At 50.9% G+C, this 26,728-nt stretch overlaps 2 protein-coding genes across 6 annotated transcripts in view; both read right to left on the reverse strand.

Annotated features, from left to right (window-relative positions):
- Nucleotides 1-975, reverse strand: part of NLRC3 (NLR family CARD domain containing 3) — a 36,202-nt gene extending 35,227 nt beyond the window's left edge. For all 5 annotated transcript variants that reach the window (XR_005083851.2, XM_037154656.2, XM_037154655.2 and 2 more), the window contains exon 1: nt 708-975. The gene's annotated coding sequence lies outside the window, so the exon portion shown is untranslated. The remainder of the gene's footprint in view (nt 1-707) is intronic.
- Nucleotides 976-4,240: 3,265 nt separating this feature from the next.
- SLX4 (SLX4 structure-specific endonuclease subunit) lies at nt 4,241-26,601 on the reverse strand. Its single transcript, XM_037154618.2, is given in 16 exon segments — nt 4,241-5,036; nt 5,038-5,371; nt 5,843-6,253; nt 6,818-6,920; nt 9,124-11,363; nt 12,627-12,796; nt 13,627-13,773; nt 14,687-14,772; nt 15,210-15,435; nt 16,025-16,350; nt 16,473-16,681; nt 18,839-19,057; nt 20,107-20,296; nt 22,209-22,463; nt 23,848-24,575; nt 26,549-26,601. Coding segments are annotated over 15 exon segments (5,394 nt in total). The 5' UTR covers nt 24,194-24,575; nt 26,549-26,601; the 3' UTR covers nt 4,241-4,904.
- Nucleotides 26,602-26,728: the final 127 nt, after the last annotated feature.

Raw genomic sequence — 26,728 nt, forward strand, 5'->3', positions numbered from 1 at the left:
CTGGGCTCAAGAAAAGCATGTGCCTCCATTGAAGGGACCGGGAAGAACCCTAGGGCCCCAGGAGCCTGGCCATAGGGGAGGACCCCATGGCCAACAGCCACCCCTGGCCTGGCTCAGCAGTGCCTCTTCCGAGAAGGCCTCTGTGGTGACTGTTCCTCCCAGCATGACGAACCCCATTTCCACCCAAGGATGGGGCTGACAGAGGCCCCTGGGGCTGCTCACCCAACAGGAGGGCAGCATTTACGGAGCAGGCACGGAGTGCGGAGCCCACCCCACCTGCACGGTCTCCCTGGGCCCTCAGGACCCCGGGGTGGCCCTGGCACGGTAACCTCCAGGTCACGGTGGAAGGGGGGGCAGGACTGGTGCTCGGGGGTACTGATCCACAGTGTAACGAGTGGGCTGCACTGCTCAGCGTCCCTTCTGCCTGCCTGCGGCAGCGCTTTGTGACTACTTCCTGCCCTTCCTGTCCCACCACTGATACCCAGGAAGCTGCTCTTTGTCCTCTTTGTCATCCTTGGGCACATTGGTTTATTTTACACCGTGAACTAGTCCTGCTCAGCACCTCCTGGCACCCTTGGGGACACCTTCTTGGAGTCACCCCAGCCACCTCTTTCAGAACAGCTCAGCCTCAAAAATCATGGCCCTTCCTGCCAGCCATCTCCTCTTCTTCCCTCATCTTTCACTGAGGCATCCTGGACTCAACTTACCTCCTAGGCCTCATTGCCTCAGAGATGCCCAGTCTAGGGGGTCGGTGGGAACTCCATCCCTGTGCTCCCAGGCTTAGCCCTGCTCCAGTGGACAGGGACAGCTGGCGGTGCTGGGGATGTTCTGGGTCTCTCTGTGGCCAGTCGGCTAGGCCCTGAGTCCTCAGGATCCGTCCAGGGCAGGAGGAAAGTCCTGCTTGGGACAGCAGGGACACAGCCCACTAGCTCCGGCTGTCCCTGAGCCCACCGGTTGTCACAGCAGCTAGGGCTCTTCACCTCTTCCTGTGCTGGCTCCGCCTCAACCCTCCTTCCTGTCTGATTTCAAAAGCCAACAGCCTATCAGGCAAATCGATAAGCCACGACTGCTTTGCTGGTTCTTGGCTTCATCACTGCCCCCTAAGTCAGAGAGGCAGGGGGTGACACCAGGGTCTTCATCTGAGGACCCAGTGCCCCTGCAGACGTGATGCTCAGGAGACCGTGGTGTAATGAAAACCACGAAGGAAAACAGGCTCCCTGTCAGTGAATCTTTGCTTTGGGGGGGCGGTAGGGAAAGCAATAAGGATATTCAGTGACTTGCCCAGGGCTGCACAGAGGGAGTTCGTCTCTCCGGAGCTTGACCCCGTCCTTTCCTAGACCAGCAGGCTCTGCTACCCGGGGCCCTCATCGCCCCCTTCAACCCCCCTGCTTGCCTTCTTTCTAGCTCCCAAGAGGCACCTTCAACCCAGCTATACCCCATAATGTCTTCCTGTGAGTCAAGGCAGGTCACCTGCACCCTGAAACAGCAGAGTGTGGCAGTTCACTCAGACCCCAGAGATGGACCTCAGCAAGCGGGCTGCGGGGACAGGCACACGTGAGGCAGAAGGACATGGCCCAGGGTGAAAAATATGAGAAAACTTACAACAGAGGAAAAGTGCAGGACATTCTCCAGCCACAGGGAGCAAGCCACAGAGAAAAGCAGGTGACAAGGTGGGAGCCAAGTAATAGGGGCTTCAATATTCCTTAGCAAGCAGGTGGGAACCGGTGATGATTGCAGAGCAGGAGAGTCTAGGGTTTGGGTGCGTGCAGCAACCTGTGTATAAGGGGAGGTGGGAAGTGTGTGTGTGTGTGTGTGTGTGTGTGTGTGTGTGTGTGTGTGTGTATTTGGCCTTTTCTCACAAGCTGCGTGTATGAGGGGAGGGGAGGGAAAGAGGGGAGGACACGGAGGCAGCAGATTGGAGGTGCTCCTTACAGGGGCATCCTTCTGTGCCCCCCTCCCATCAGTGCTTTCTGAGCACCTAGCACCTTGCTAGGTGCTGGGAGACACACAGTGGCTGCCCTGGGGAAGCCTGATGAGGCTGTAGGCAGGCAGAGCACAGACTGGCTGCTACAGCCTCATCCTCAAGGTGCAGTGAAGGCAGCTGAAATGAGGCCGCTCACAGGATGTTAGAAACCGCAGGGGCCTGGGGGATATCTGTCACCTGAAGGAGGCCAAGAGGCCCCTCTCCTCCTCCCTTCATAACTCAGAGTGGATAGATTCTGAGCACAAGAGGAGACAGCTTCCTCAATGGGGGTCTCAGGGAACATCCTGAAGTCAGCACTCGCCTAAGATCTTCCCTCCCAACCTCTAAGCCATGTCCCACCACCAGACAAGGCTGGTCCATGGACCCCCTCTGCTGGCTCCTCTGTGAAGAGAAGCTGGGGGACTTTCTCCTGACTCTCCTGAGGGTGTTTGCACATTTGGGGCAGTGTCCCCCTGGTTGTTCTCACCCTGGGGCTTTCCGTTCACCCAGAGCTGTGGTCAGCCTGACAGGCAATAGACTGAGCCCTTTCCAACTCAGCAACAGCTTGAGGCTTCCTGCCTGTAGGGGCGGGGTCTTGCTGGGGTTGTGAAGGGCCCTAGGGCCCCCTTGCTTCCTAGAGCTGGGCTGTGGTTCTTTTAATTGCCTTGAGTGATGATGCCCAGACCATGGTGAGGCCACCGGAAGTGGGACAGGCTCAGGAGATCCTCACACCACAGCAAAGTGTGGTTGTTGCAGTTTCGCTGAGTAGAGGATGTTCCACTGCTTCAGGCTCAGTATGTTTTCTTCTCGTGCTCAGTCCCCTTCCTGGCAGGGCAGAACCTCTGGGAGGGAAACCCTGTGCACACTGTCCACCACAAGGCCCATTGCTGGTCTGGCTCCTTCAGCCTTCTTGTAGGCGCTGGGAGAGGGCAGCTTTCGCCACTGTTTTCCTTTTCAACCAATCGGTTGGCCCTAATTTCCCAGTTTCTGAGGTCTAATTTCTATGGAAGGGTTAAGGTTATTTTCCTGAATACCACTGATTCTCTGGTTGTGCGGTTTCTATATTGCAGTGGCTGGTTTTTCATCCCACTTCCCGCTTTGCACACAGGTTCAAACTCCCAGCTGGAGCCCTGGCCAGGCCCACTGCTGACCCCTGCTGGCTTCTGGGGGGCATGCTATGCAAACCCTACCAGCCAGGGTGTTCAGCCACAAACCTTTGCCTTCTCAGCCTTTCCTGACCTTCAGCATCTTACCTCTTTTAACCTCTTCCCAGCATCTCCTCATCAGCCTGGAGTTGGTGATGTTCTGAGAATCTGGGATGCCTTCCCAGAAGCAAGGGCTCCCAGGCCTCTCTGAGGGGAGCGCACCCAAAACTGCATGTGGACAGGTCCATGGTCTCTACCATGTCTTAGTCCATAGTCTCCATTGCATCTGGGTCCATGGTCTCTACCATGAGACAGCAAAGCTGGGTAAGGACCCCATTGCCTCCAACTCTCCTAACTCCACCACATTTCCCTAAACCAGTCCATACTGGGGGAGGAAGTTCAAGCCCTTCATGTTCGAAACCAGGTAAGACCCCATCTTGAGTCTAATCGCAGCACCTGCCGGTAGCTCTGTGACCTGAGACTGGCGCTCCTCTGGCCATCTGCCCCTGCTGCCACACGTGCAGGGTGCCAGATCCTCTCCACCTGGTCACAGGCCAGGACACACGTGTTCAAGGAACCCCGTTTCACCTCCCTGAATTCTGCGTGCCTGAGGCCTGGCTCACAAACCCCCTCTCCAGGATGCCATCCCTTCAGGTTACCTGAGCACTGACCCTCATGCTGGGCACAAAGACAGGCTCCACTAGATGGATGGAAGCACCAGCCTGTCCCCCTCCCTCCGGGGGCCCTGCACCCAGGCCAGAGCACGCCTCACACTCGTTCTGTTAACTTGCAGATTCTGACTCAGTGGGTCTGGTGGTCTGAGCCTGCGTCTGTGGTCGTCCAGGGGAGGCTGCTGGGCCTTGGGTCTCCTTTGAGCAGTAAGGGCTGGAGCTCAGCACGTGGTACAGACTGTCGTGTGGCTGTATGGACAAACGTGGATGAACATCTATTATGGAGGAACCAAAGTGAAATGAGGAACCGGCAGGCCTGGGTTACCCCCCTGAGATAAGGAACAGGCACAAAGGCCTCCCGCAGACATACTTTGGTTGACAGCAGGGGGCTACGTGTGAAGCTCATGGCCAGTTTCCCCCATTAGTTCTCTAGAGTGGAAAATTTGGAAGGTTTTCGTTCATAAAGCATTTTTGTTTTTATTGCACATCATATAAAATGAACTACACTGTATTTAAAAGAGACAAGACATTCACAAGGTGCAGAGACCTGAATTATTCTTCTCTTCCAGGCCTTACCCGTGTCCCACACTGCTCCTGAGGCTGGAGGCAGCTTTCACACACACCAACCGAACCAGGTCACAGAGAACGTGCTTGTTCTGGGGACTTCAGAGCTGTGCTGGGTCCTTCTGCACTGTCCAGTTTGGAGACTGCTGGTGACAATGACAGGTGTCTGGGCAGGACAGCAGGGCCAGCAGAGCACCTGGTGCACGGCAGAACAGGAGGCCTGTGGACACCTAGTCTGCTGGTGGGGACTGGGGTTACGGCGCAAGTGCTGAGAAGGAAGGACAGGGCAGGCTGGACATCTGTCTCAGGGATGGACGGACTGCAACTGACGGACGTAGAAAGCGAAAGATGTGCGAAGTCAGGCCTCGCCCTGGCCAGCGGGCAGAGGCCCACTGCCCTTCTGAAACACACACAGGCCTAACAGGGTTAAAGGGAGACAAAGAGGAGGCACCAATAGAGGGAGGAACCAAGGGCTCTAAATCCAGTGGGTGGCATGTCCGATTCCCACTCCAGGAAACAGAGTGGGAAGGAAGCTGATGCGAGTCAGTGCCGTCGTCAGTTTCACAGGGGGAGCAGATGTGGTCCCAAGGCCCAGAAATGTGTGTGGAGGCCTGGATTACCAAAGGGACCACACACCCTCACACGGGCTCTGCTAATAGCCCTGGGAGGGGAGCGGGCAATGGGCCGGTCGCTGTGGTCTGCCCCTCTTCTTCTTGCCCACGGGCTGCTGCTTCTTCCTCTCAAACTTCTCCTTCCGGGCCGCAGCGGTGGTGAAGGTGATGCAGTTGGTGTCCAGGAAATCCAGCAGCTTCCCCGTGGCCATGCGGATGCCCTGCTGCCTCAGCTCTGCCTGCAGCTCTGACAGCTCAAAGGGCTGGTACAGCAGGACCTTGCGGTAGAGGGACGGTGTGGAGCGGATGTAGCACCTCACTGCCTCCTCCACGTCCACTGCCTGGGAAGCACTGACCCCCTTCTCACCCTCCTCGTCTTCTATAGACTCAAAGGCCACTCCAAACTCACTGGAAGAACTGAAAAGAACCAGGTATTAGTATTTTGTGACACCCCTTCCTTCCAGCCCGCCCAAGACCAGGAGCTTTTTTGAAGAAAAGAGTGTTTCTCTGTTCCCTGAGAAACCTTGCGCATGGCATGGATGACCCCCCCAGTGCCGTGTCCCTGGCACACTAGCTGCCAGCCTGAGCAGAATCTCGTCTGAGCAGGAAGCAAAAACTTCCACTGACAGTGTCCTGTCCCCACCAAGGTGGCTTACGGGGCGGGCCCCACTCAGGGAAGCGTCCTGTGGGCTGTGGATGCGGGAGCTGCGAAGGACTGCTCAGGAGCCCACAGGGGCTGCCCTTGAGCCCCACCTGGATATCCTGTAGTTCACGCCCAGAAAACTGGGGTTTCTGAACATCAGCAATTGGGCTTTGCTTATGCCAACTCTCAGACCCACTGATCAGAGGACCTATGAAGCCACTGGCCCTGTCCTTTGATCTGGTTACCTCTGTGAGCTTAAGGAACTGTCGCTGCTGTCCACAGAGGTGGCCATGGACTCCTGGGAGGCTGGGAGCGGGGCACCATCATCAGGGCCTAGAGGCCCCACTCTGGCTGGTGACATGCGAGGGACGCTTCCACCAGGCTGCTGCTTCTGATGTCGGGTGCCCTTGGTCTTAGCTGGTCCCTTGGATCTTTGGGGAACAGGGTCAGAAGGGGCCTCCAGTCTGGTGCAGCCTGCTGCCTTTGATCCCTTGGTGGTTTTGGTGGCGTGGGTCTGGCTGCAAGAAGCCTCCAGAGGCACCTGTGAGAACTGGTTCTCATCCTCGGAGTCTGACTCCAGTGTCTGGTGAGTGTACTGGAATATCTCCTTAAGTTTCAGGACCATCTGGCGTTTGGGCAGAGGGCGCACCCCAAACCTGAATGGAGAACAGGAGAACTTCAGCAAAGAGCAAACGATTGTCTACAAAGTAATGGCTTTGTGCAACTGAAATCCTAAATGCCTGACTTCTATGACCATTCAGAGATTAGTGTTTATCCTGAGTGTCAATTGAACTTACTCTGAAGAATATTCCAGAAAGGCTGTTCCCCACGTTCTGAGCAATGGTGGCGGCGATGACTTTCCTGGGCCCAATGTGACATGTAGCATTCATTAGATTATGAGTTTTAATCTCTTAAAATCATGTCTCCTTACTCAGACTGTTAAGGCCAGGGTCCCATTTCCAACCACGTGATATATCGGGACCTGCCACCTGATGGGTAACCTGGAGGAGTCTCATTTCTTAGCTTCTTGGGGCCTGGGTAATTTGGGGAACAGCATGTGAAGAACTGGCAGGGACACACGCCCTCTCCCTACAGCAGCCCCAAACCACAGCCCAGGATGGATCTGGTGGCAGGCCCTCCAACTCCCAGCCTCAATATGCCTGGTCACTTGCAGAAGGGAGGGGACCACTAATGAGCAAGCTTTTAAGACCACCACCAACCTATCCAGCTCCTTCTTTAGTACCGGGGTCTCCATGATGGAATACCGTGGCATTGGCGTTATGGGTACTTTTGGGGGCAAGTTCTTCCTCCGATTAGCACCTTCTGGGTAGAACAAGAGAAACACATGGTTTAGCTGGAGGGACCTGGGTTTACCTTTTTCAACGTTAGTGTAACCAAGAGGATGCACTTGAAGAAGCCCAGTCCCATTTGCTCCAAGCAGTAATGTCCACCCCCTTCCCCGTTTGACTCTGGCATCACGTCTTCCTGTTAGAAAGCGTCACTCAGCACACAGTGAGGGCCATGGCAGCCTGGTGCAATGCTGATACTGTGTGAATGAGGCAGTAGCAGGAGTGGTTGCCACAGGCTGGGGTGCCTGGGCAATGGCAGTGACCACCAAATAAATACAGGAGTTATATCTTGGGTGATATAAATGTTCTGGAATTAGTGGTGATGGATGCAAAATATTGAATATACTAAAAACCACTGAATGGTACATTTTAAAGAGTGAATTTTATGGTCTGTAAAAAATGTGTTGATAAAACTTATTTTAAAAAAGAAAATGGGTACTTTCATGCCCTGGCTGGTGTGGCTCAAAAGACTGAGCACCAGCCTGAGAACCAAAGGGTCACTGGTTCGATCCCCAGTCAGGGCACATGCCTGGGTGGCAGGCCAGGTCCCCAGTAGGGGGCGCTCAAGAGGCAACCACACTTGATGTTTCTCTTCATCTCTTTCTCCCTCCCTTCCCCTCTGTCTAAAAAATCTCTCAAAAAATGGGTAATTTTAAAGATAAATGGGACAATTAGGAAAAGATGGACTTTGGTTCTTACCCCTTTGATGAGCAGGGAGCCCTTTGAGACTCCAATGAAAACAATAGGCTCTGTCTCCTATTGAAAAACGCACAAAATTCTCTATATAATTTCAGAGTTTGTCACCCCATAAAGCCCGCCTCAGATTCAGACTAAGGCCTCCGGTCTAGTGTCTCCTGCAGTGGTTCTCACAGCACCAGCTGGGAACCGGTTAGAAACGCAAATTCTTGGTCGCACCCTAGACAGAAACTCTGAAGCAGAAACTCTGGGGTGAGGCCTGGCCACTGTGTTTTAATAAGCTCTCCAGGCAATTCTGATGCCCACTCGAGGCTGAAAGTGCTGGCCATTGAGGCTCAGTTGGTGTAGGATTTTAAAAGGAAATGAAACACCAGGTCGCAGGCAGATGCTCTGTCCATAAGCTTTGCTTCCCCGTCACTAGTGACTGCTCAGTGCCACTCTGCCTGCTGGCGGAGGGGGCGGCACCTTGAAGGCCGACACTGGGTGCTTTGATTCTCCGCTATGACTGAAATGAGATGGGAAATGGCATCTTCCACCAAGGACGGCCTGAGGCCCGTCACAGGCCTCTCTCAGCCCCACCTGTTGTTTTTAAACTGAGATAAAATTCACGTAATACAATTTTAAAGGAATTCAGTGGCACTTAGTACCTTCACATTGTTGTGCAACAACTACCTCTATCTAGTTGAAAAATGTGTGAACCGCCTAAAGGAAATCCTGTAACTAGCAAGCGCCTCATTCTCCCCGAGGCCCCTGGCAAACACTAATCTGCTTTCTATCTCCATAGATTTGACTGTTCTGGTTCTTTTGTATAAATGGAATCATACAATATGTGCTCTTTTGTAACTGATTTCTTTCACTTAGCATAGTGTTTTCAAGGTTTATCCACATTACGTCATGTGTCAGTGCTTCGTTCCACCTCATGGCTGAGTAATATTCCACTTTTTGGACAGCCCATATTTTATACATCTACTCCATCAGTTGAGGGACATTTGGGTGGTTTCCACATTTTGGCTATTGTGAATACAGCTGCTATGAACATTTGGGAACAAGGATCTGTTGAGTTCTGGTTTTAATTATTTTGGATGTATATGTGGCAGTAGAATGGCTGGGTCATAATGGCAATTCTGTGTTTAACTTTTTAAGGAACGGCACTCGCTCGATCTTAAGGCACACCTGAAGTGTGCACCGTGGCCTCTCAGAGCTGCTGGTTCAGTATTCTGGAGTGGGGTCCACAGTCAAGGATTTTTAATAAGTGCCCAGGTAAGCTGTAGGGTCCAGGCAAGTTTAGGAAGCTCTGACGTACTGCCTGAGTATATGTTTGATAGTAAGTCCTCTCCCTCAACTGTGGAGAGGGGTCTGCAAGGCAAGGAAGGGGCTTATCACAGGTCAGCAGGCCTTTCAGCAATGCCACCCATGTTGACATTACTGATTTCCACCTGGGCCCTTAGTGTAAAAGATAAACAATTGTTTCCACTACTCACTTGGCTTCTCTAACCCTTCTGATTTCTGACCTCCATCAGCTCTCGATGTCTGGGCCAGAGAAAGAACCTCTGGAGACTTCTGTTCTTCTCCATCCCAATCATCCCACAGACGTGAATTCAAGAAGCTCAGCCGGCTGCTCCCAGGGGAACTGGCCTGAGGGGATTTCTCTTGAGACTTCCTTCGGCCAATGCCAAGGCCGCTTCCTCGAATGGGGGTGGTGCCCAGGAGTGCAGGGGAGTGGCAGCCACCACTGTCCAGGACTTCCCCAGCCCTACTGCCTGGGCTACTGGTACTCAGGGGGCCAGTCCGCTCAAGGTTCAAACTGTCAATTGGGATTGGTGAGAGGGGCTCAGCATGCCAACAGCAGTCAACAGTTGGAATGGGGGTGCCGCTGTCCAGCACAGGGCTGCTGCTCGCCCGACAGGAAGCCACCTCCTGCTCATCTTCACTGTCTTCCACCTCCACCACTTCATTTGCTGTGGCCTGATTTAGCAGGCTCAGCCTAGGCAGCGAGTGCTTCAGGAACTGCCCACTGAAATCAGTGCGGGCTCCCGAGGTTGGAGAAGGAGCAAGCAAAGAAAAGTGCTTGTGGCTCCTGGGGGAGGGACTAGAAGGGCTTCTAGGATTGACAGAGGCTGGGCAGGATGATGAAGTGTGGGGCACAATTACTGAAAACTCACTAGTGGCTCTGGGTCCATCTCTGTTTTCTAACGGGGCTCTGGGCTTGAGCTGAGCCTTTTCATATGCTGATGTCCTGGACCTAAGGCCCAAGGTTTGGGTCTGAAATGAGTAGTCGCGGTTTCTGCCGGCAAGTGGGGTGGCAGGCACCAGCCATGAGGTGTCTGTGGTGCTGTCCTTGTCAGGGCTGCTCTTGGGGCTACAGAACAGCTGGGGGGTCCCTTTGCCACTCACATAGCCCTGGTTCCTCGACAGCCGCCCCTCCTCCTGCTGTACTGGGGTGTCTCTCCTTGGTGGGCTTTGGGAAGGTTCCTGATCTGCATCAACGTCAATGATGGAGAACAGCTCAGAGAACTTGGGGCTAACTTCTAGAACATTCCCCTCTTCGAGGGAGCCATTAAAAACTGACTTTATTTTGGTTTGTTCTTGTTCTGGCTCTTCATCTGAATCCAATAAAAGGATAATCTCATCTTCCTTGTTCACACTGGATGGAGAATTCTGAGATCTGGAGCTCCAATGGCCAGGTTTTGCCTGAGTTAGGTCAATGGATGGAGACTTTTCTGATGAGATCAAGACTCCTTTATTTCTGCACTCCAGCAGGGAACCATGTTCTTTGCCTTTCTCACAGCCTGAATGGTTTCGTAGTGTGAGAAGGCTCTGGCCCCTCTTCTGCTTCGATGGTGAGTCCTGGGAGGCTACCCTGGAAGCTCTGCCCTGTGACTGCGGCATTGGTAGGGACAAGTCTCTTGTGCGATGAGGTCGAGGGTGCGGTTGGCGGGCACTCCTGCCTGGAGGAGGCTGTGATGGGACAAAGCATGGATATGATGCAGGTTCCTGCTGGCAAGTGGGGGGATGGGGGCTCTCCCCCACCCTTTCTCTGATAGTGCCGTTGCCTCTCTTGTGATCACTTACTTGAGATGGTTCAGGGTATCCTCCTGGAGTTGATAGAAAGGGCTGTTTATAATCACTGACATCAACTGAGTACAAAAAGGATCCTTCCTTTCTCTCTGCCGGGCGGCCCTGAGAAGAGCTACAGGAGCTGGTACACTCCAGGGCTCCCTTCAGTGCCTCTGCTTCCTCCTCCCCGTCTGAACACTGGCCCTTGAGTGGCAGGAACGTGGACTGGCCCACACTCTTCCTTCTGGTGGGGGCCTCATCTCCTCCCTGCCCAGATGATTCCATCTGCTCTGCATTTTCGTTAAACTGGATGCTTGCCAGGATTTGCCCAGAACCTGGACCATCTTCCCCAAGCTGGTTAGTTTCTTCCTCGATCTCTGGAGCTCTTTCCCCCTGGAACAGCTTTCGCTGAGTAGCTGCAAATTCATAAATTTCTTCCATTTCTGCTTCATTAACCTTTTCTTTATCTTCTTCAAGGCCCTCGGATTTCAACAAGACTTCTGCTTCCTCCTCTTCACCTACCCATATTGACCTTAAGAGTTCTTGGAAGTTCTCTGCTCTGCTTTCGCAAGCCTCATCTTCCTTCTCCTTCCACTGTCTGCCCTCTGAGTCCATCACAACAGATGCTTGTTTGCACAGGTGAGCAAGCTCACTCACGCCAAACCTGCACCAGAAAACACCAAGCATCATCACCTGCACAGAAGCTGCAGCTGGGAGCCCCGAGCACAGGCAAGAATTAGAGTGGAAGTCCTGCAGGGAGGACAACTGTGACACAGACCTGGCCTTCTCCCTGCTCTCCTGAAACTAGGATGCATGTGCAACACCCCAGGCAACTCAGTTTGAGAAACAGAGACTGGTGGGACTTTAAAGCAAGGCTCACTAACACCACTGCACAAACAGGAAGGGGTACATCAGGCTGAACTGCAGACAACAGCAATTGGTAGTGCTGCGAAACTAGGGGGCACATGCTGCCTTGAAGGGTATCCAATGCACTGTGACTAACGCAAACCAAAGCCCGCTAAACCTGTCACAGGTTAGCCCAGGCCAATGAGTGTGCCAGCCTGTCACCTGCTTGCAGGCTCTGTGGTCTAACTGGTACATTTGAAACCCTAGAGGCTGAACCAATGCTTTCTTAAGAACGCGTCTGAGGGCTCTGGCCAGGTGGCTCAGTTGGTTGGAGCATCATCCCATACACCAAAAGGCTGCGGGTTCAATTCCCAGTCAGGGCACATGCCTAGGTTGCAGGCTCAATCCCTGGTCGGAGTGTGTATGGGAGACAGCCGATCAATGTTTCTCTCTCATGTCGATGTTTATCTTTCCCTCTCTTTAAAGTCAATGGAAGCATGTCCTTGGATGAAGATTAAAAAAGAGAGAGAGAGAGAAAAATGCATCTGGGGGATGACATGACCTGGGATGAACAAAGTTTTTTATTCTAGAGGCCTTCATGCTTTGTTCGGAGGTAGAACATGTTTTTCTGTTGAGCTACCTGCCACCTCTCCTGAGATACGGGTGTGGACAAGCTGGGTAGGTGCAAATTCCCAGGAGGTGGACTAAGCCCCCTACCCACTTTTGTTTTCTGGGACTGGGGAAAAAACTGCCACTGTTTAATCTCAGTGTTGGAACAACTGAGGAGCAGCAGTATTCGGGAGGAGCTGAGGCTGAGGGCCGCTCTCTCACTGCACCCAGGGAGCTAAAAGCCACATGACTCGGAGGAGGACTCTTCAAGCAGCCTCGGCCTTCCCGCGAGAGTCCATTTCTGGCCAGATTTCCTATCAGTGTGCCTTGTTCAAGGTCACCACTGGGCATATTCTTGGTACTAAAAGGAATAGAAAGGACTCAGCCCTGACCCTCCCATGAGCCATCAACCTGATAACGCTCGTCAGTTAATGTCAGAAGCCATGAAGTAAATGGAAAGAACAACGCAGACCTGCAGGCCAGGGAACTCAGCTCGGGGGCCAGCGGGGGAGGCAGGCCAGTGTCTGCAGTGTAGAGGTACTGCAGGAACGCACGCGTGGCCTCCGTGCTCACGTCACTCAGCAGGACACGCTGGGTTCTTAGGTCACCATCTTCTACAGCGAAGAATCCTTCACTGTTCACCTGAGGGTGCAATAAAGTATAGCTTTACTGACTGGACAGTCATGATGTGGGACGAAGCAGATGGTCTTGGGGAGGGCGGTCCTGGGAGTCTCTAATCTTACAAATGGCCTCAGCCCAGGGACGAGCACTAGCCAGTGTCATTCCATTTTGTGGACCAGAAATTCTGCAATTTAAGCCATAAAATATCTGTTTTCCAAATCAAATCAGGAACAGATGTTCGAGAATCCAGATGGTTCCCTCTGACAAGACATTTCAAAGGCACTAGAACTTTCTGAGAGACCAACAATGATTTCTTGGATTCCAATAACACAATATTCAAGTCAAACACATGTCAACACAGATATGTCTGTCAGTAGCTCAACTTTAAAGACGTCAATTATAAGTCTCCCTAGTTATGCAAATAGAGAAAAAAAGAGAATTCTGGGGCGGGGGAGGAGGACTTTTATTCAATGGTACGAGAACAAGAACTGACGTTTCCCTAGCCTGACACCATTTCCTGATACCGCGTCCTGACCCCACACATGTTTCTCCACAGCAGTGTAACCTTATGACGACCACAGACGAACTGCTTAGGGCAGTGGGAGGAGAGCAGGGAGCGAAGCGAGATGGGTGAAAGCCTGGGGGGAGTAGAAGCCAGGTGGCTCAGGAGCGGGGAGCCAGGGGGATAGGAAAACAGAGAGATGGCCTGAGCAAAGAGTGATGAGGAACAGAGAGGCAGAAGGGCAGGGAGGGGGCGAGAAAGGCAGAGGGAGAGGAGGGAGAGTGAGGAGAGACGCTCAAGTGGGGATGGAGGGGCTGCGTGAGACACAGCGTGTTTACCACAGACTTACATACTGAATGAGACGTGGGCATCGGGCATAAAGCACAAACTTGTGTGCATACAGCACCTCCCCGCTGTCCATCTGGAACTGAACATCACTCAGGTGCGGGTTATTGACCATGGCACTGAAGTCGGCAACCAGCAAACCGAGGGAGAGCTGAAACGGGAGGAGAGCTGTCACTTTCATCCGTCACTTGCCTCTCTAACTGTGCAAGTTCCCCAACTGGGATGACATTGGGGTGGCCAGGCAGACCCTTGCACTCCTCTCAATAGGGTTCCTATGCTGGATTCCACCTTGAAGTTACCTTAAGTCATTCAGCAACACAGAATGGCAAAACACTAACGTCTTTCTCAGCAGATGGAGAGGCGTGGGCGGTCTGAAAAGATGGAGCTGCAGCAGTGGTAGCTCCTGAGCACCGTGTGTGGCAGACCTAGTGTTTCACATTGTTGTGTGGCCCCGAGAAACTTCCCAGCCTGGCGTAACAGATTAGGACCCCCAGGCCATATGGTTCAGGGACCCAGATGAGAGGAACTCCAAGTCCTCTATGTGCCATGGTCACCAGAAGAACTTGGTGTGATGCTGACATACTAACGGTGTGATGACCACTCTAAGGGAAACCAGTATCTCACACAATTCACCACCAATGCAGAACATGAACTACTAGGGGGAGGCCAGCCCAGACCAGCATGTCGGAGGGGCAGAGCGAATCCTGAATGAATGAATGAATGAATGAATGAATGAAACTCTAAGAAATGAGTGCACAGAGCACTCACCTGAATGAAGTGACCTCACAGAGTAATGGCGGGCCCTCTGGGATCCCAGGCAGAGCAGGTTCCCAGGGCTTGGTAAATGAGCTACCCCCACAGTTCAGTGACAAAATGGACAAAGCCTCATGGGGGACTCCCAACTAGGCTCTTGCCTGACTCAGCTCCAATACAGTCTAAGGGGCCAGTGGACTCCCACAAGGGCCTGCAGACTACTGGTGAGCTGACCGCACTGAACGTATGACAAGCACCAGCAGCCAGGACTAGAGCCAGAGCAGGGCCGGGCCCCACAGAGAGGTCCTTACCGAAGCCTGGCCGCCCATTTCCAGGTGCTGCTCCTCAGCTGGCAGGACAAACCCAGTCAGTGGAAGGCCACCGGGCAGATCCATCCCTGAGAGAATTCACGGGTTAAAAGAACATTACCTCTTGGCAACGTCAGCCTCCAGAGCATCAACTGTGGGCTGAGCCAACCCCAGAGGGGCCTTGGACTCCTTCAGTGAAAGTGATGCCCACAAACCACCTTTACCACCACCCCCTTCCAACAGAGAGAAACACAAGCAGTAAAATGAACAGAGTTAGGCTACCCATCACTTGCTCTGGCCAAATGGCTCTATCCTTGGTTAAAGTTTAAGGAAATGGTGATATTTACCTGTGTCACATTCACCTTTGAGGAAAAAAAAATGAAAGCACCTACAGAGACTACCATTTCTCCCCATCATACGGGGACACTCCAGGGAACCTTAAGTCTGAGCTGCCTCACGGTCTTGGTCACAGGGTGGCGAGGGCCCAGAGGGCGGGGCAGCCCACGTGTCCCATCCTGTGTCTCACCGTTGGTTCCCCCAGAGTCAGCCAGGGCCCCGCTGCTGGGCAACTGGCTGCTGCTCAATCCCTCTCGTGCCAGGTCCATGAGGTCCTGCAGGGCCTGGTATTCCCTTTGGCTGGCAGAGGGTGGCAGGTTTCTGGGACAGGTGCTGTGGAGAGCAGGCGGCATGTGCACACCTGGCTGTGGCTGGTCAGGTGACACTCGTGGCAGCACGGGCTCCTGCGTGAGACCCTGAAAGAAGTCAGAAGTCGGAGTGACCGTGTGACTGCCACAGCACCCACCACCCAGGCGGCCCCTGATGGTACCAGCCACCCCAGAGGAGCCCCGGGAAGCCTTGCTTCATCACCATCTGTCAGCAGGCCTCTCTGTCATGGCAGAGGCCACGCCTGTGGCATCCACATCTTCAGAGAGATTCCTGGGGGGCCCTGTCTCCTTAATGTCATCTAAGTGGCCTCAAGCAAGTAAATACTGACTCTAGGGCCACCTGCATCAGGCTTGTCTGGTTCCTGAGCCCCATCACGGGCAGACCGCGTCAGCCCTCTGGGAAGGGGCCTGGGATCGTGCATGTTGAACAAACTGCAGGAACACAGTATGTTTGGGACCCAGTGGCCCTCCCTGTTCTTACCAGGAGAGCCATCTAATCACTGCCAAAGGAAACACGCTATGGCCCACACCCTTAGGCTTCCTCCTTTCCCTGTCCCTCCTTCTAGAACTTTCTGTCCCCCCAACTGTAGATCCCCAGTGCTGTAATCCTAGGACTGCCAAAAGCTCCCCGCCCCACCCAGAGCCCAGCCACAAGGGTCTGGAGAGGAGGGCCCACCTTGGCTGACTGTGACTGCTGGGGCGCCACGGGAGGCACCAGGCTTGCCGTGTAAAAGGATTCCAGGGCCCAGGCCCCAGTCAGGGCGCTGCCCTCCCACAGAAAATTCTGCTTCCCTTCAGGTGGTTGCAGACACCTGCTGGCCTTTTCTAGCTCTTCCTTTAAAAGTCTGCTCGCAGGAAGTGGTGGCGTACTGGACAACTCTACTTCCTCTCCCACAAAGAGCTGGGCCACACGATCCTCAATCTGTCTTCCTGTGGTCTCCGAGTCCTGGACTAACAACTGGGGTGGAGAAAGGGGTGCTTTCTTCTTGCGACTCTTCTTCTCTAGAGAAAGAGAAGTGACAGTTAATAACTGTCATCCACATAACCTGAGGCCTGGCAGTAACCCTCAGCCACGGGCACTAAGGCGAGGCTCCCCTGGAGCCACCACTTGTGGACACATGTACCTGTTGTCAGTCTTTTCCTCTCAGAAACAGCAGTTCCCAGTGTGAGCACCGCAGGCACGGCCGCCTGCTCCATCTCCGACCGGGACAGAGCCATGGCCACCTGCAGGTCCTCTGGTAGCACCTCAGGCTCACTGACCTTCCGCCTCTTCTGTGGCTCCTTCTTCCTGGGGGCTCCCTTCCTTTTCAGACCTCCAACATGATTGCTGAAGCTTAAAAGGCAGCCAGACAGAAAGGTTAGTGACAGCCAGAGTTGTGAGCACATCCTATTCTGAGGTGGTCACCACGGGATCAGAGGGGGGCTGGACCCTTTCTCCTGTTAAGGGAAGAGAAAACGGGTAAATGTGGACCCTCCAGACAGAGGCATCAAGTGCTCTGGGAATTCACTGTGCTCACTCCGTGCCTCACACAAGCTCACACAATCCTGGGCCAAAAGTTCAGCCCAGTCCAGGCACAGAAGGGTCTGGGTCCTGCTGCGTGATTCTGCCCAGCCAGGTTGGGGCGGCAGTGTCGTACCTGCACACCCTAGATGTGGCCAGGCCCTTCTGGTTGAGTCAATATTCGATGGCTCCGCATCAGCACCCCGGACTCTCCCAACTTCTGCCCATTCATACTTCAGATGCCCCTTAGGTGGTCCTGGACACATTGGCTGTACCACACATGGTACAGTGTGGCTGTACCACACATGAAACAGAAAGGATTCCTTCCCTCCTACAGGGGCTGCAGGGCAGTGCCTCTGCCCAAGGCCTGAAGGAAGGGCCTCTCAGTTTGGATCACCAAAGTGGTCAGCGAGCTCAGAGGCCAACATACAGTGACTCGTTTGGCTTGGAGGAGATTTACTGAAAGATTTTCTGGCTGGAGAGAACCTAGACTGCCCGCTGACTCCCAACAAGCTGGGCAAGAAGCAGAAGTGTAAACGCGAGAAAGAAACCAACAGCAATCCCAAGATCACCTTCCCTGCAGCTGTAGGGAATTCTGGAAACACCTGTGGCTTTCACAAAATCTCATGCTCTCCACTGGGCCAGTGATGGCTCCAGAATCTCAGCTGTCATCTCAGGTGATCTAAGCGAACCCTAATTCAGTTCTAAGTTCCAATAACCACAGCCTCCAAAAGGGAAAGGCACCCCAACCTACTGGGGCTCTGACATTGTGTAGGCTGCACCTCTGGACCCATCAGGCAGGGCCTGGGCCCTGATGAAAGCAGGTGAGGGGTGTAGAGGTGAGCGGGGTGCTCTGACCAGCACGTGTGCCCTGGCCAGGGAGTCATGACCATCCCAGAGTTCCAAACACCCCGGGCTTGGCCTTAAGGTAGGGGAGGCTCAAAGTTTCAGTGAGAGAATCCATTTGTAGCTTTCTATTTTAACAGCCTTCTAGAAGAACCTTCACACACCTTGTTTCATTTCTTGCAGGTATTTGAAAAGCAGATTTATTTTATCTGAGCAGGTAGATTCAGTGTGGTCCTGGCAAAAGGCAAGTAATCGCTTAGGTAACGTCTATTCTCAGGCTTAAGGCTTCCGAGTCTACAATGCTAGATAGTGCTGATATGCGAAAATGCAGACAGACTCACCAGCGAAGACTCAGCCTCTGCCCTCCCCATCTCAGCACAGACCCAGCTCACAGGCCCAGAACCCATGTGCAAGGCAGTGGCCAGCACAAACAAACCGCCTTTGGCATTCCCTTTGCTCTTGACAGCTGTCCAAGAAATCCTGAACCCACAGCAGTCCAGGGCTAGAGCCGTCCGGGTTCCCTGTAACGTTGGGGTCTACCCTGGCACCCATAGTAGCAGGCACAATGCAGCACAAAGCTGACCCTCCACCACCTGTGTGCCTGTGGTTTGCATGCTGAAGACTTGTGTCATCCGCTGGGCCTCCTATTTTAACACTTAAGCTTTTAATCCATGCAAATGTTTTGTAAAGGCCTATGGTTCCATCTCACCAACTCTTTGAACTATGCTGAGGAATCTTACATTAACAGTATGAAAATTGGACTACGCTGAGACGCAAGCGAGGTTGTACCACACATAAAACAGATGTGGTAAAGGGAATTACCAAATTCTTAGCTCCTCTGGAGGGCACTGACCGCAGGGCCTTGGAAATGGAAAACTCTCAGAGAGAAGGATCTCAAGAAAACTAGTCCAACTGGTCATTTCCACAGACACAGACATACCCACGTGGACCATTTCAAAGCCATGCAGGATGCAGAATCTTTCCCCTACACAATCCCTGTGGAGGCCGTGACTGATTTCCTCCTCATGTTTGATTTCCAGAATCAAAGAGGGCTCTATTGTGTGCCAACACTACATAAAGTTTTTTTTTTCTTTTAAAAAACAAATCAGACTACTTTGATTGTTCCCTTTCCATCTGACTCACCTCGATGCCTGTGCCAGTGTGCCGCAGGCCCCCTCGGGCTGAGCTGTCTGCAGCCGCACGGCCTGGAGCAGGAGCTGGGGGCCAACCTCCATCTTCACTGCACACTTTTTCACGTGACTGATTCTGCTCTTTGGGGTGAGAAATGGCTTGCCACAAATTGGGCATTCAGGGATCTGAGGTGCAGTAGGTCTCAGGGCCTTTTCAGCCTCATCCAAGCACCTGAAGGGAGACAGTTAACACAGGAGAACCGCCTTCCCCGGTGGGTCCACATGTACAAGGACATGCTGTGGGCCAAATCTTATTCCCCCCAAGCCAGTCCCTCCGTGCAACCCATAGTCAGCCTCCAGATACGGAATTTAAGTATCTGTTAGCAAAGGTGACTGAAGAAAGCAAGGACGGATTAAACATAATCAATCACAGAGTCACCATACGATCCAGCAATTCCACTCCTACTTGTATAGCCAAAAGACCTGAAAAGAGATACTTTAAGCCAACACATGAAATCCATGTTCATAACATTCTATTCACAATACCCAAATGGTAAACAATGGAAAAGTCCATCAATGCATGAGTAGAGAAACAAGATGTAGCCAAAACACATGAAAAGAGATATACTTAATACATCTCTTTAAGAGGTATACTTAATATACTTAAGCCAACACATGAAATGCATGTTCATAACAGCTCTATTCACAATACCCAAATGGTAAACAATGGAAAAGTCCATCAATGCATGAGCAGAGAAACAAGATGTAGTCAATCCATACAATGGTATATTACTCAGCCATGAAAAAGAAGCACAGACACATGCTACAACATGGGGGAACCTTGAAAACACTAAGCTGAATGAAGGAAGCCAGACACATGAAGGCCACACAGTGTCTGATTCCACTTACGTCCAGAACAGGCAAATCGATAGAGACAGAAAGCACATTAGTCATTGCCAGGGGCTGGGGGAGGGGGACATGAGGAGCGTGTGCTAATGGGTACAAGTTTTCTTTTTGGTGTGACTAAAATATTCTAAAATTGACTATGGTGATGGTTGTATAACTGTGAGTATTACTAAATGAAATTCATTGAATTGATCATTCTAAATGCATTAATTGTATGTGAATTATATCTCGATAAACCTGTTAAAAAATAAAAAGGGCAGGTTGACACTAACTCTGAGGGGCTATTGTAAGGTGTTTCAAGATTACCCCCACAGCCATGGGGGCCCCTGGTCCTGGTCACACGCACGGGAAAGGTGACAGCTGGGCTGCTCCTACCAGTTCACATGCTGCTCCCTCCGTGTCACGTTCATGGCCGAGAGATTCTTTTGACAGATCTGGCAGAAGAACAACCCCTTCGCCTCCAGGCTGTCATCATGTGCGGAGGCCTGTTCCTGCCGAAACTCCTGCTGCAGGGCCAAGGCCACCACACCGTCGCTGTCTGTGGCAGGGAGCCAGGGCCCAGACCCTGTGGAGAAGCACAAAGGTCCATGAGGATGAGCTCATCCTCAGACCTCTGCACATCTGTCAGATCTCGCAAGACGAGGACAGCGGGTGCTGCACGGAGAAACTCTGCCTCATGGCAGGCGCCATCCAGTGAAATGGGGCAGGAAACAGGGCTCCTTCAACAGCACTTCTCACACTTTACTGCATGTAAAAATCCCTGGGGACCTGGCTAAAAATGAAGGTTCACATTACGAAGGTCTAGGTGGAGCCTGAGCTCCTGAACTTCTAACAACTCCCCATAAGGCTGACACTGGACATCCAGGACCACTCGTTGAATGTCAAGTCCTAGAAAACTTTCATTTTTCCCATTTCTGCAAAAGTCAGCTGCCATGGACATGCCAGGTTTATAAGGCTCTATTCCAACAAATCCAAGTTTTCTCTTCAAAGTTCAACCTTTCCCACTGCTATGACCTTTGTTACCCATCCTGGCAGAACCAGGTCAGAGTGAAATGCCTTGAGGTGGCTCCCAAGGTAGCATGCCTACCTCCGCCACCCCGTCATGTCTGATATTGCTGAAGCAGATCCTTGGCATTCATGATGGATATGCCCTGAAAACTTCATAAATTCCCAATTCTTGAATATTACTAATGGCATATCATTCTTTCCACCAAAGACAGAAATGCATCATGGTTTATTTTGTGTCTCCTCCCCCCCCTTTTTTTAGGGAAGCAGTGGTTTCTCTCTCCTGAGCATTACTGGGTATGATGTGTATATGGAAGCAACTGAGCCACGTGTAGGAGGGGCACTGGCTCACATACGGCTGAGCAACTCCTCTGCACCCCTTGGGTGCTCAAGGGCTGATGCCACAGCAGGTGTCACCTTGCTGCTTGTGTGGACCTTTGGGGTAGCCTGAGAATCATCAGTTCTCTTGGGTGAAATATGCAAATGCAGTCCCATGAGACCACACGCTCATTAGCCATACACCTGTCAACACAGTTTCTTCCTATTCCTTTTCCTTTTATATATTTTCATCAAAAATAAGAATTCATACTGTTTAGGGGATAAAGACTGGATCCACCAGACATTATGTGCTTCTTGGGGTGGTGCACAGAACCTGCAAACCACTGATGCCGAACTGCTTAACCTGGAGCTAATGAGACCTGTAGATTCCTTAGGGCGATGCAACACAGAGGTTGCAGGAAAGGGTTAAATGACATCATGAAGAAACAGTCAAGCAAATCCAGAAAGTAGTAGGTTTTAAGACAATTACCTGGACTCTTCAAAAAATACCATTAAAACAAAGACAAAAACAAGACAAGGGGACTGTTCTAGGCTTTAGATCTTAAGAGATCTAAAGATCTCTTAAGAGATCTTATAATGAATGAACTTATAGTTCTGACAAACCCTTGGACACCAGCTACCAAAGCCATTCTTAGGACAGTTGGGGAAATGTGACTATGAAACAGATATCAGGCAACATTACAGAAATAGGTGCACTAAATGCTACTGTGCTTATGGAGAACCCAGGGGTGGAGCACCATGATGCCTATTGTTTACTTTCACAGGGTACGGAACAAGCACATACCTTTATAGAGACATAAAAAAACATATGGCAAAGTGTTAACAACTGTTAAATTTTGGCTGAGAACATAGAAGGTTTGTTATAAAATATTCTTTGACTTTTCTACATGAAAAAAATTAAAAAGTCAAAATTAAAACAAGAGAAAGAGGTAACCTGACAAAGAAACTAAGTGAGTAATGTCCCAGGGACCTTTTATTTTGTTCTCTGGCCAGATGACACGAAACGGCAAAGGCAGAATGCCAGGCAGAGCCCACCCTCAGTAGAAATACAGTGAAGGTTGGCTCCCTCCTGTTCCCCTTCCTCCAGAATTAGAACTTATTCCTGTTGGGAATACAGAAAACCCCCATCATACCGTGCCCCGCCATCACTGCCTCTGGAGGGCCCTCTGGGACATTTTCTTCAGGTGCAGCCTGGAAGGAGCACCCATCTGAAGCATGTTTCAAACGCTCGGGGTCTGCTCTCTTGAACTGCTGCATGCGTTGCAGGACCACCTCAGCCGCCCGCGGTTTGGAGGGACTTGGCACCATTGCAGTCAGACAGGGAGGAGGGGGCTGGGAGTTGCTGTTAGGAGTAGCCCCTGAGGAGAAAATGTTCACACGTGTCCGTTCTAGGTGGAGAAACAAAACACTCCGCTACCAAATACAGGTTAGACATAAGTTTCATCGGGGTCCTTTACCAACTAGTTTAGATTTAACCCTCAAATGTGAACAGGACTGATTATCTCTTGGTAACCTCAGTTTGTGGTAAGAGAACTGTACCTGTCCTAAAGGTCTATGACAGGAGAGGGAATGGAGAGGGACTGCTAACGACTATGGGGCTTATTTGGGGGTGATGAAACATTTTAAAATCAGGTAGTAGAGGTGACTGCACAACTGTGAACATACTAAAACCATTAAACTGTACACATCAGAAGAGTAAATTGTACACAAAATGAATATCTCTATAAAGCTGTTATTAAAGAAATATTAATGACAAACATGTATATCTTTTTAGGTCAGAAGTTCCCCTTTAACTTGGTGGATGGCCCCCAGTGCGGATCCATGAAGCCCCTGAAGCTGTATGTCAATTTTGCAGGTATGCGTGGGGGTGCGGTTTTCTGTGGAAATCATGTGTACCTTTCACTAGACTCAGAGCCATGCTTCTCTCAGTGAGGAGCATCAAGGACCAACAGCATTTTGGTAACATTACTGAAGACTTACAATAGCATCTAGGAGCTAAGCCTTTACCACCCACCACTCCATTCAGAGGTCATGCCAGCTGCCCAGAGCAAAAAATATTACGTATTTAAGATCAGGAAGTGAAGGTGAGAAAAACTTAGAAACAGAAGTTTGAAGCCCAGAGACCTTGTTCTGTATTAGATATGCGAGGCTGGTTTTCAGTTCTGCATGAATATAGGCTAAGCATATGGTTAGGTACATCAAGGACAGCACAGTAAGAAAGCTGCTTTAAACAAATGAACGACAACAACAACAAAAAAGGCGGGAGAAATAAAAAGGTATTTGAAAAGGAAAAGAAAGAACGTGAGGATTCTCCTGGACCTTAAGCTCATATGGTACCCACTATGGAATGATTTAGGGAAAATGGGAAAAGCAGCAATATATTCATGTGTATGTAACGCATACATAATGTGAGTAAACTATATAATGTAAACATTAATGGGAAACTGGAAGAGGGCCCCAAACATAATCATGTGGAAAACTCACACAGGAATTCTATTTTTTATGACTATTATTTAAAACAGGAGAAGGCAAACTACGGTCCTTGTGCTGGCTGCCTGTTTTGTAAATGAGGTTCTGCTAGAACACAATTCATTCACATATTGTCTAGGGAACTGAGGAGTCGTGACAGAGCCCATATGGCCCGCAAGGCCAAAAAATTTTACCGTGCTATTTGGCATTTTGCAGAAAATATTCCAACACCTGGTTTAAAATACTACAAATCACCACTGGTTTCCTCTCTGGAAGTTCTGGCAGTGTTTCTGGCTGGGTTACCTGTCTGGGAGCTCCACGCACTCTCCCGGAGCACAGAAGAAGCAGGCATACTTCCTTCCCCATTCTCAGGGGGAGCTGGTTCATTCTCTTGCTGCTTGGGTGCCCCTTGTTTTCTCGTCCTTGCAGCCTGGCTGCCAGTTCGGGTCTTCCTCTCCCTGGGGCCTTGAAGGGTTTTGCTCTTGGTAGCAGTTGGTTTGGCTTTTTTTGGTCTGCTTGTTATCTGAGTGCTGTTCGAGGCCTTTTTTGTCTTCCTTTCCCCTGATACTTCCTTGGAGCCATTCTTTTTCACCCTTTGGAAAAAGCTGGCACAGAGTTCCTTAAAATCATCATCTGACTCATCCATCATCTGACCAGTTTTAAGGCTTTCAGAGTGGTTTTCAGAGCACTGAGGGTCAATCTGGGGGCCCAAGAATGAGCCTAGCTGGACCTTATTCAGAATCACAGCTTCACTGGAGTTCTTCTTTAAATCTCACTGAGATATCTGGAGAGTCTGCACAACTGAGAAAAAAAGTACTGTTTTCCCCTCCATAATTAGTTTTTAAATTTTCCTTCAATTTGATCCCGTGTTAAACAGCATGTTTAGAGCTTCCCTCTGTTAAAGTTCACATCTGAGAGGTTTGGTTGCCCAACAGAAGCCTCCAAGATAGAACACATATGAAGTTGATTCTCAGGTCATTGTCCAAGATCTCCATGGTGATAAAGCACACTTGGTTCATTTAATTTCACATCTGTGGAAAACCAAAAGCATCTAGGTATAGTTAGACAGATACTGTCACTTTGTGCTATTTCTTCTGAGAAGGAATAAGAGCATGCAGAGTATGGGAGTAACAATACCCCTGGCAGTACTCGGTGTAGCTTGGTTAACATGGACCCATCACCCTATAGGACAACACAACACAATGTGGGCATGGGGGCTGTCTAAACACCCATCAAAGCATGTTCTGTCACAGACAGAAAAACTTGGGCATCTTGGAAGAGTACTGTTTTTACTGAAATCTGGAGAATAAATCCCATGAAGTGCAGTCACCACAAAAACATGATGATTCCCAAATCCAGAAAAACTATCTCTTAGGTCTATGCTTGTCCAAGGCCTTTAGCTATAAGAAGCTCTATCAGCAGGCAACAAAATGAGAGAGGGAGAATGACAATGAATATGCTCTTGAACACTCAGGAGACAGGAACAAATAAAAGGTAAGAATACAGGAGGCTCATCCTTCATTGATACAATCAATTTTTCCAAGTCAAAAAAGGCCACTTTTTTCCATCCTCTCACCCCAGCAAGAGTTCTCCAAACTCAGGTGACTAGAATGCTGTCCAAATGCAAGTGTTAGGCCTTATGGGCCTGATTATTGACATCAGCACAGTTTAGTGGGGCTCAAAAATCAAAATTGAATGACTCAGTGGCAGAAAGTTCATTTCAAATTCACTAATGTAGTCTCCACTGTCCAAGTAATCCAATTAATCATCTAGTTTTCCTGTGCTAGGCAGACACAGGCCTTACAATCGACTTAGCATGCCTGACTCTTTCACATCTTCCATGTCACCTCCTTAGAGGTGCTTCCCCTCATCCTCTAAGTACATTCTCTCCATCCCTATTATTTTCTTTCATCACATAGTTTTCACAATAGCACTTATCACAAGTTGTAATCGTATGTAATAGATAACATTTATTGAATGCTTATTATATGCCAGGCATCTGCGAAACTGCTTTACAAGTCTAATTCATTTAATCCTTGCAACAATCTTATTCGGTAGAATCTATTGTCATCCCTTCTTTATAGCAAGGAATCAAGCATAAGAATGAGGAACTGGTTCAAATTCACACAGCTCTTGAAAGCAGGGCAGGGATCAAACCCAGGCATTATGGTTTCAGGATATCAACTCTTATTCATTTACTTATCTGCCCCCTACTAGCTCAAAACTTAAAGAGGGCACACAGATTCATATATCTTACTGTATTCTCATATATTCATATATCTTATGTATTCTCTTTGGCTGGTAGGCACCTGACTTTTAAAAAGTGCTCGTCAATTACCTGTCAAATTAATTAACTGCAAAGAGTTTGGTTTAATAGGAGCGAAGAGAAAGCTGGGGTGGGAGAGGAGGCTTCAGCAGAGATCTGTATCCTAGCGTTTGGAACATTAAGCTAACCGAACAATTTTATCCTGTTGGATGTGGACCGCTATGGCAAATTCCACCCTCCACACTGCAGTCTCCACACCTCTGTTGCTAAGACAGTTCATCTCCTGTACATACTCAATAAGCATTTGCTTAACGAAGTAGCAGGTCCTACGAGACCTCAAGTTTCCAGAGGGCCGGCGACTTTTGCCTACTCAGCTTTGGTACCTACGGCTGCGCCAGGCTCCTAGCGACCTCTGAATGAATGGAAACGTGAGGGACAGACCATTCCGTTCCCCTCAACCCGGTAACACACAGGAAATGGGTAGGAGGCTCAGCCTGGGGAAGGGCTGCCAAAGATTCTGCCGACTAATTCCGATCGCCAGACTGTCCCCCGAGCAATGACTCCGTGGGTATCCGGATTCCCCCCCACCCTCCTTCCTTCAGGCAGCCCAGGCCTCCTCGACCCAAGCACTGCTCCTGCCTCTACACCGCGGCTGGAAGGGGGTGGGAAAGGCCCGAGATGGCTGGATCTCCAATACCCGGGTGCATACTCTTTGCCCCAAAGCCCAGCCCCTCCTACCTCCGGCGCCGCCGCGGCACCGTCTCAACGGAGAGCCTCAAGCCTGCGCATGCGCTACCCGGCTACCCAACCCCGCCCCATCCTGCAGAGAATTGCGTCTGCGCAGGCGTTGGCGCAGGCTCAGAGCATTTAGGGAGGCTTGCTTCCCATATTCCTCCGCGGCCTAGGCGGGAAACGGGG

The sequence above is a fragment of the Artibeus jamaicensis genome, unplaced genomic scaffold (genome assembly GCF_021234435.1).
Source record: "Artibeus jamaicensis isolate MK-2021 breed Jamaican fruit bat unplaced genomic scaffold, CSHL_Jam_final contig_700, whole genome shotgun sequence".
NCBI classification, from domain to species: domain Eukaryota; kingdom Metazoa; phylum Chordata; class Mammalia; order Chiroptera; family Phyllostomidae; genus Artibeus; species Artibeus jamaicensis.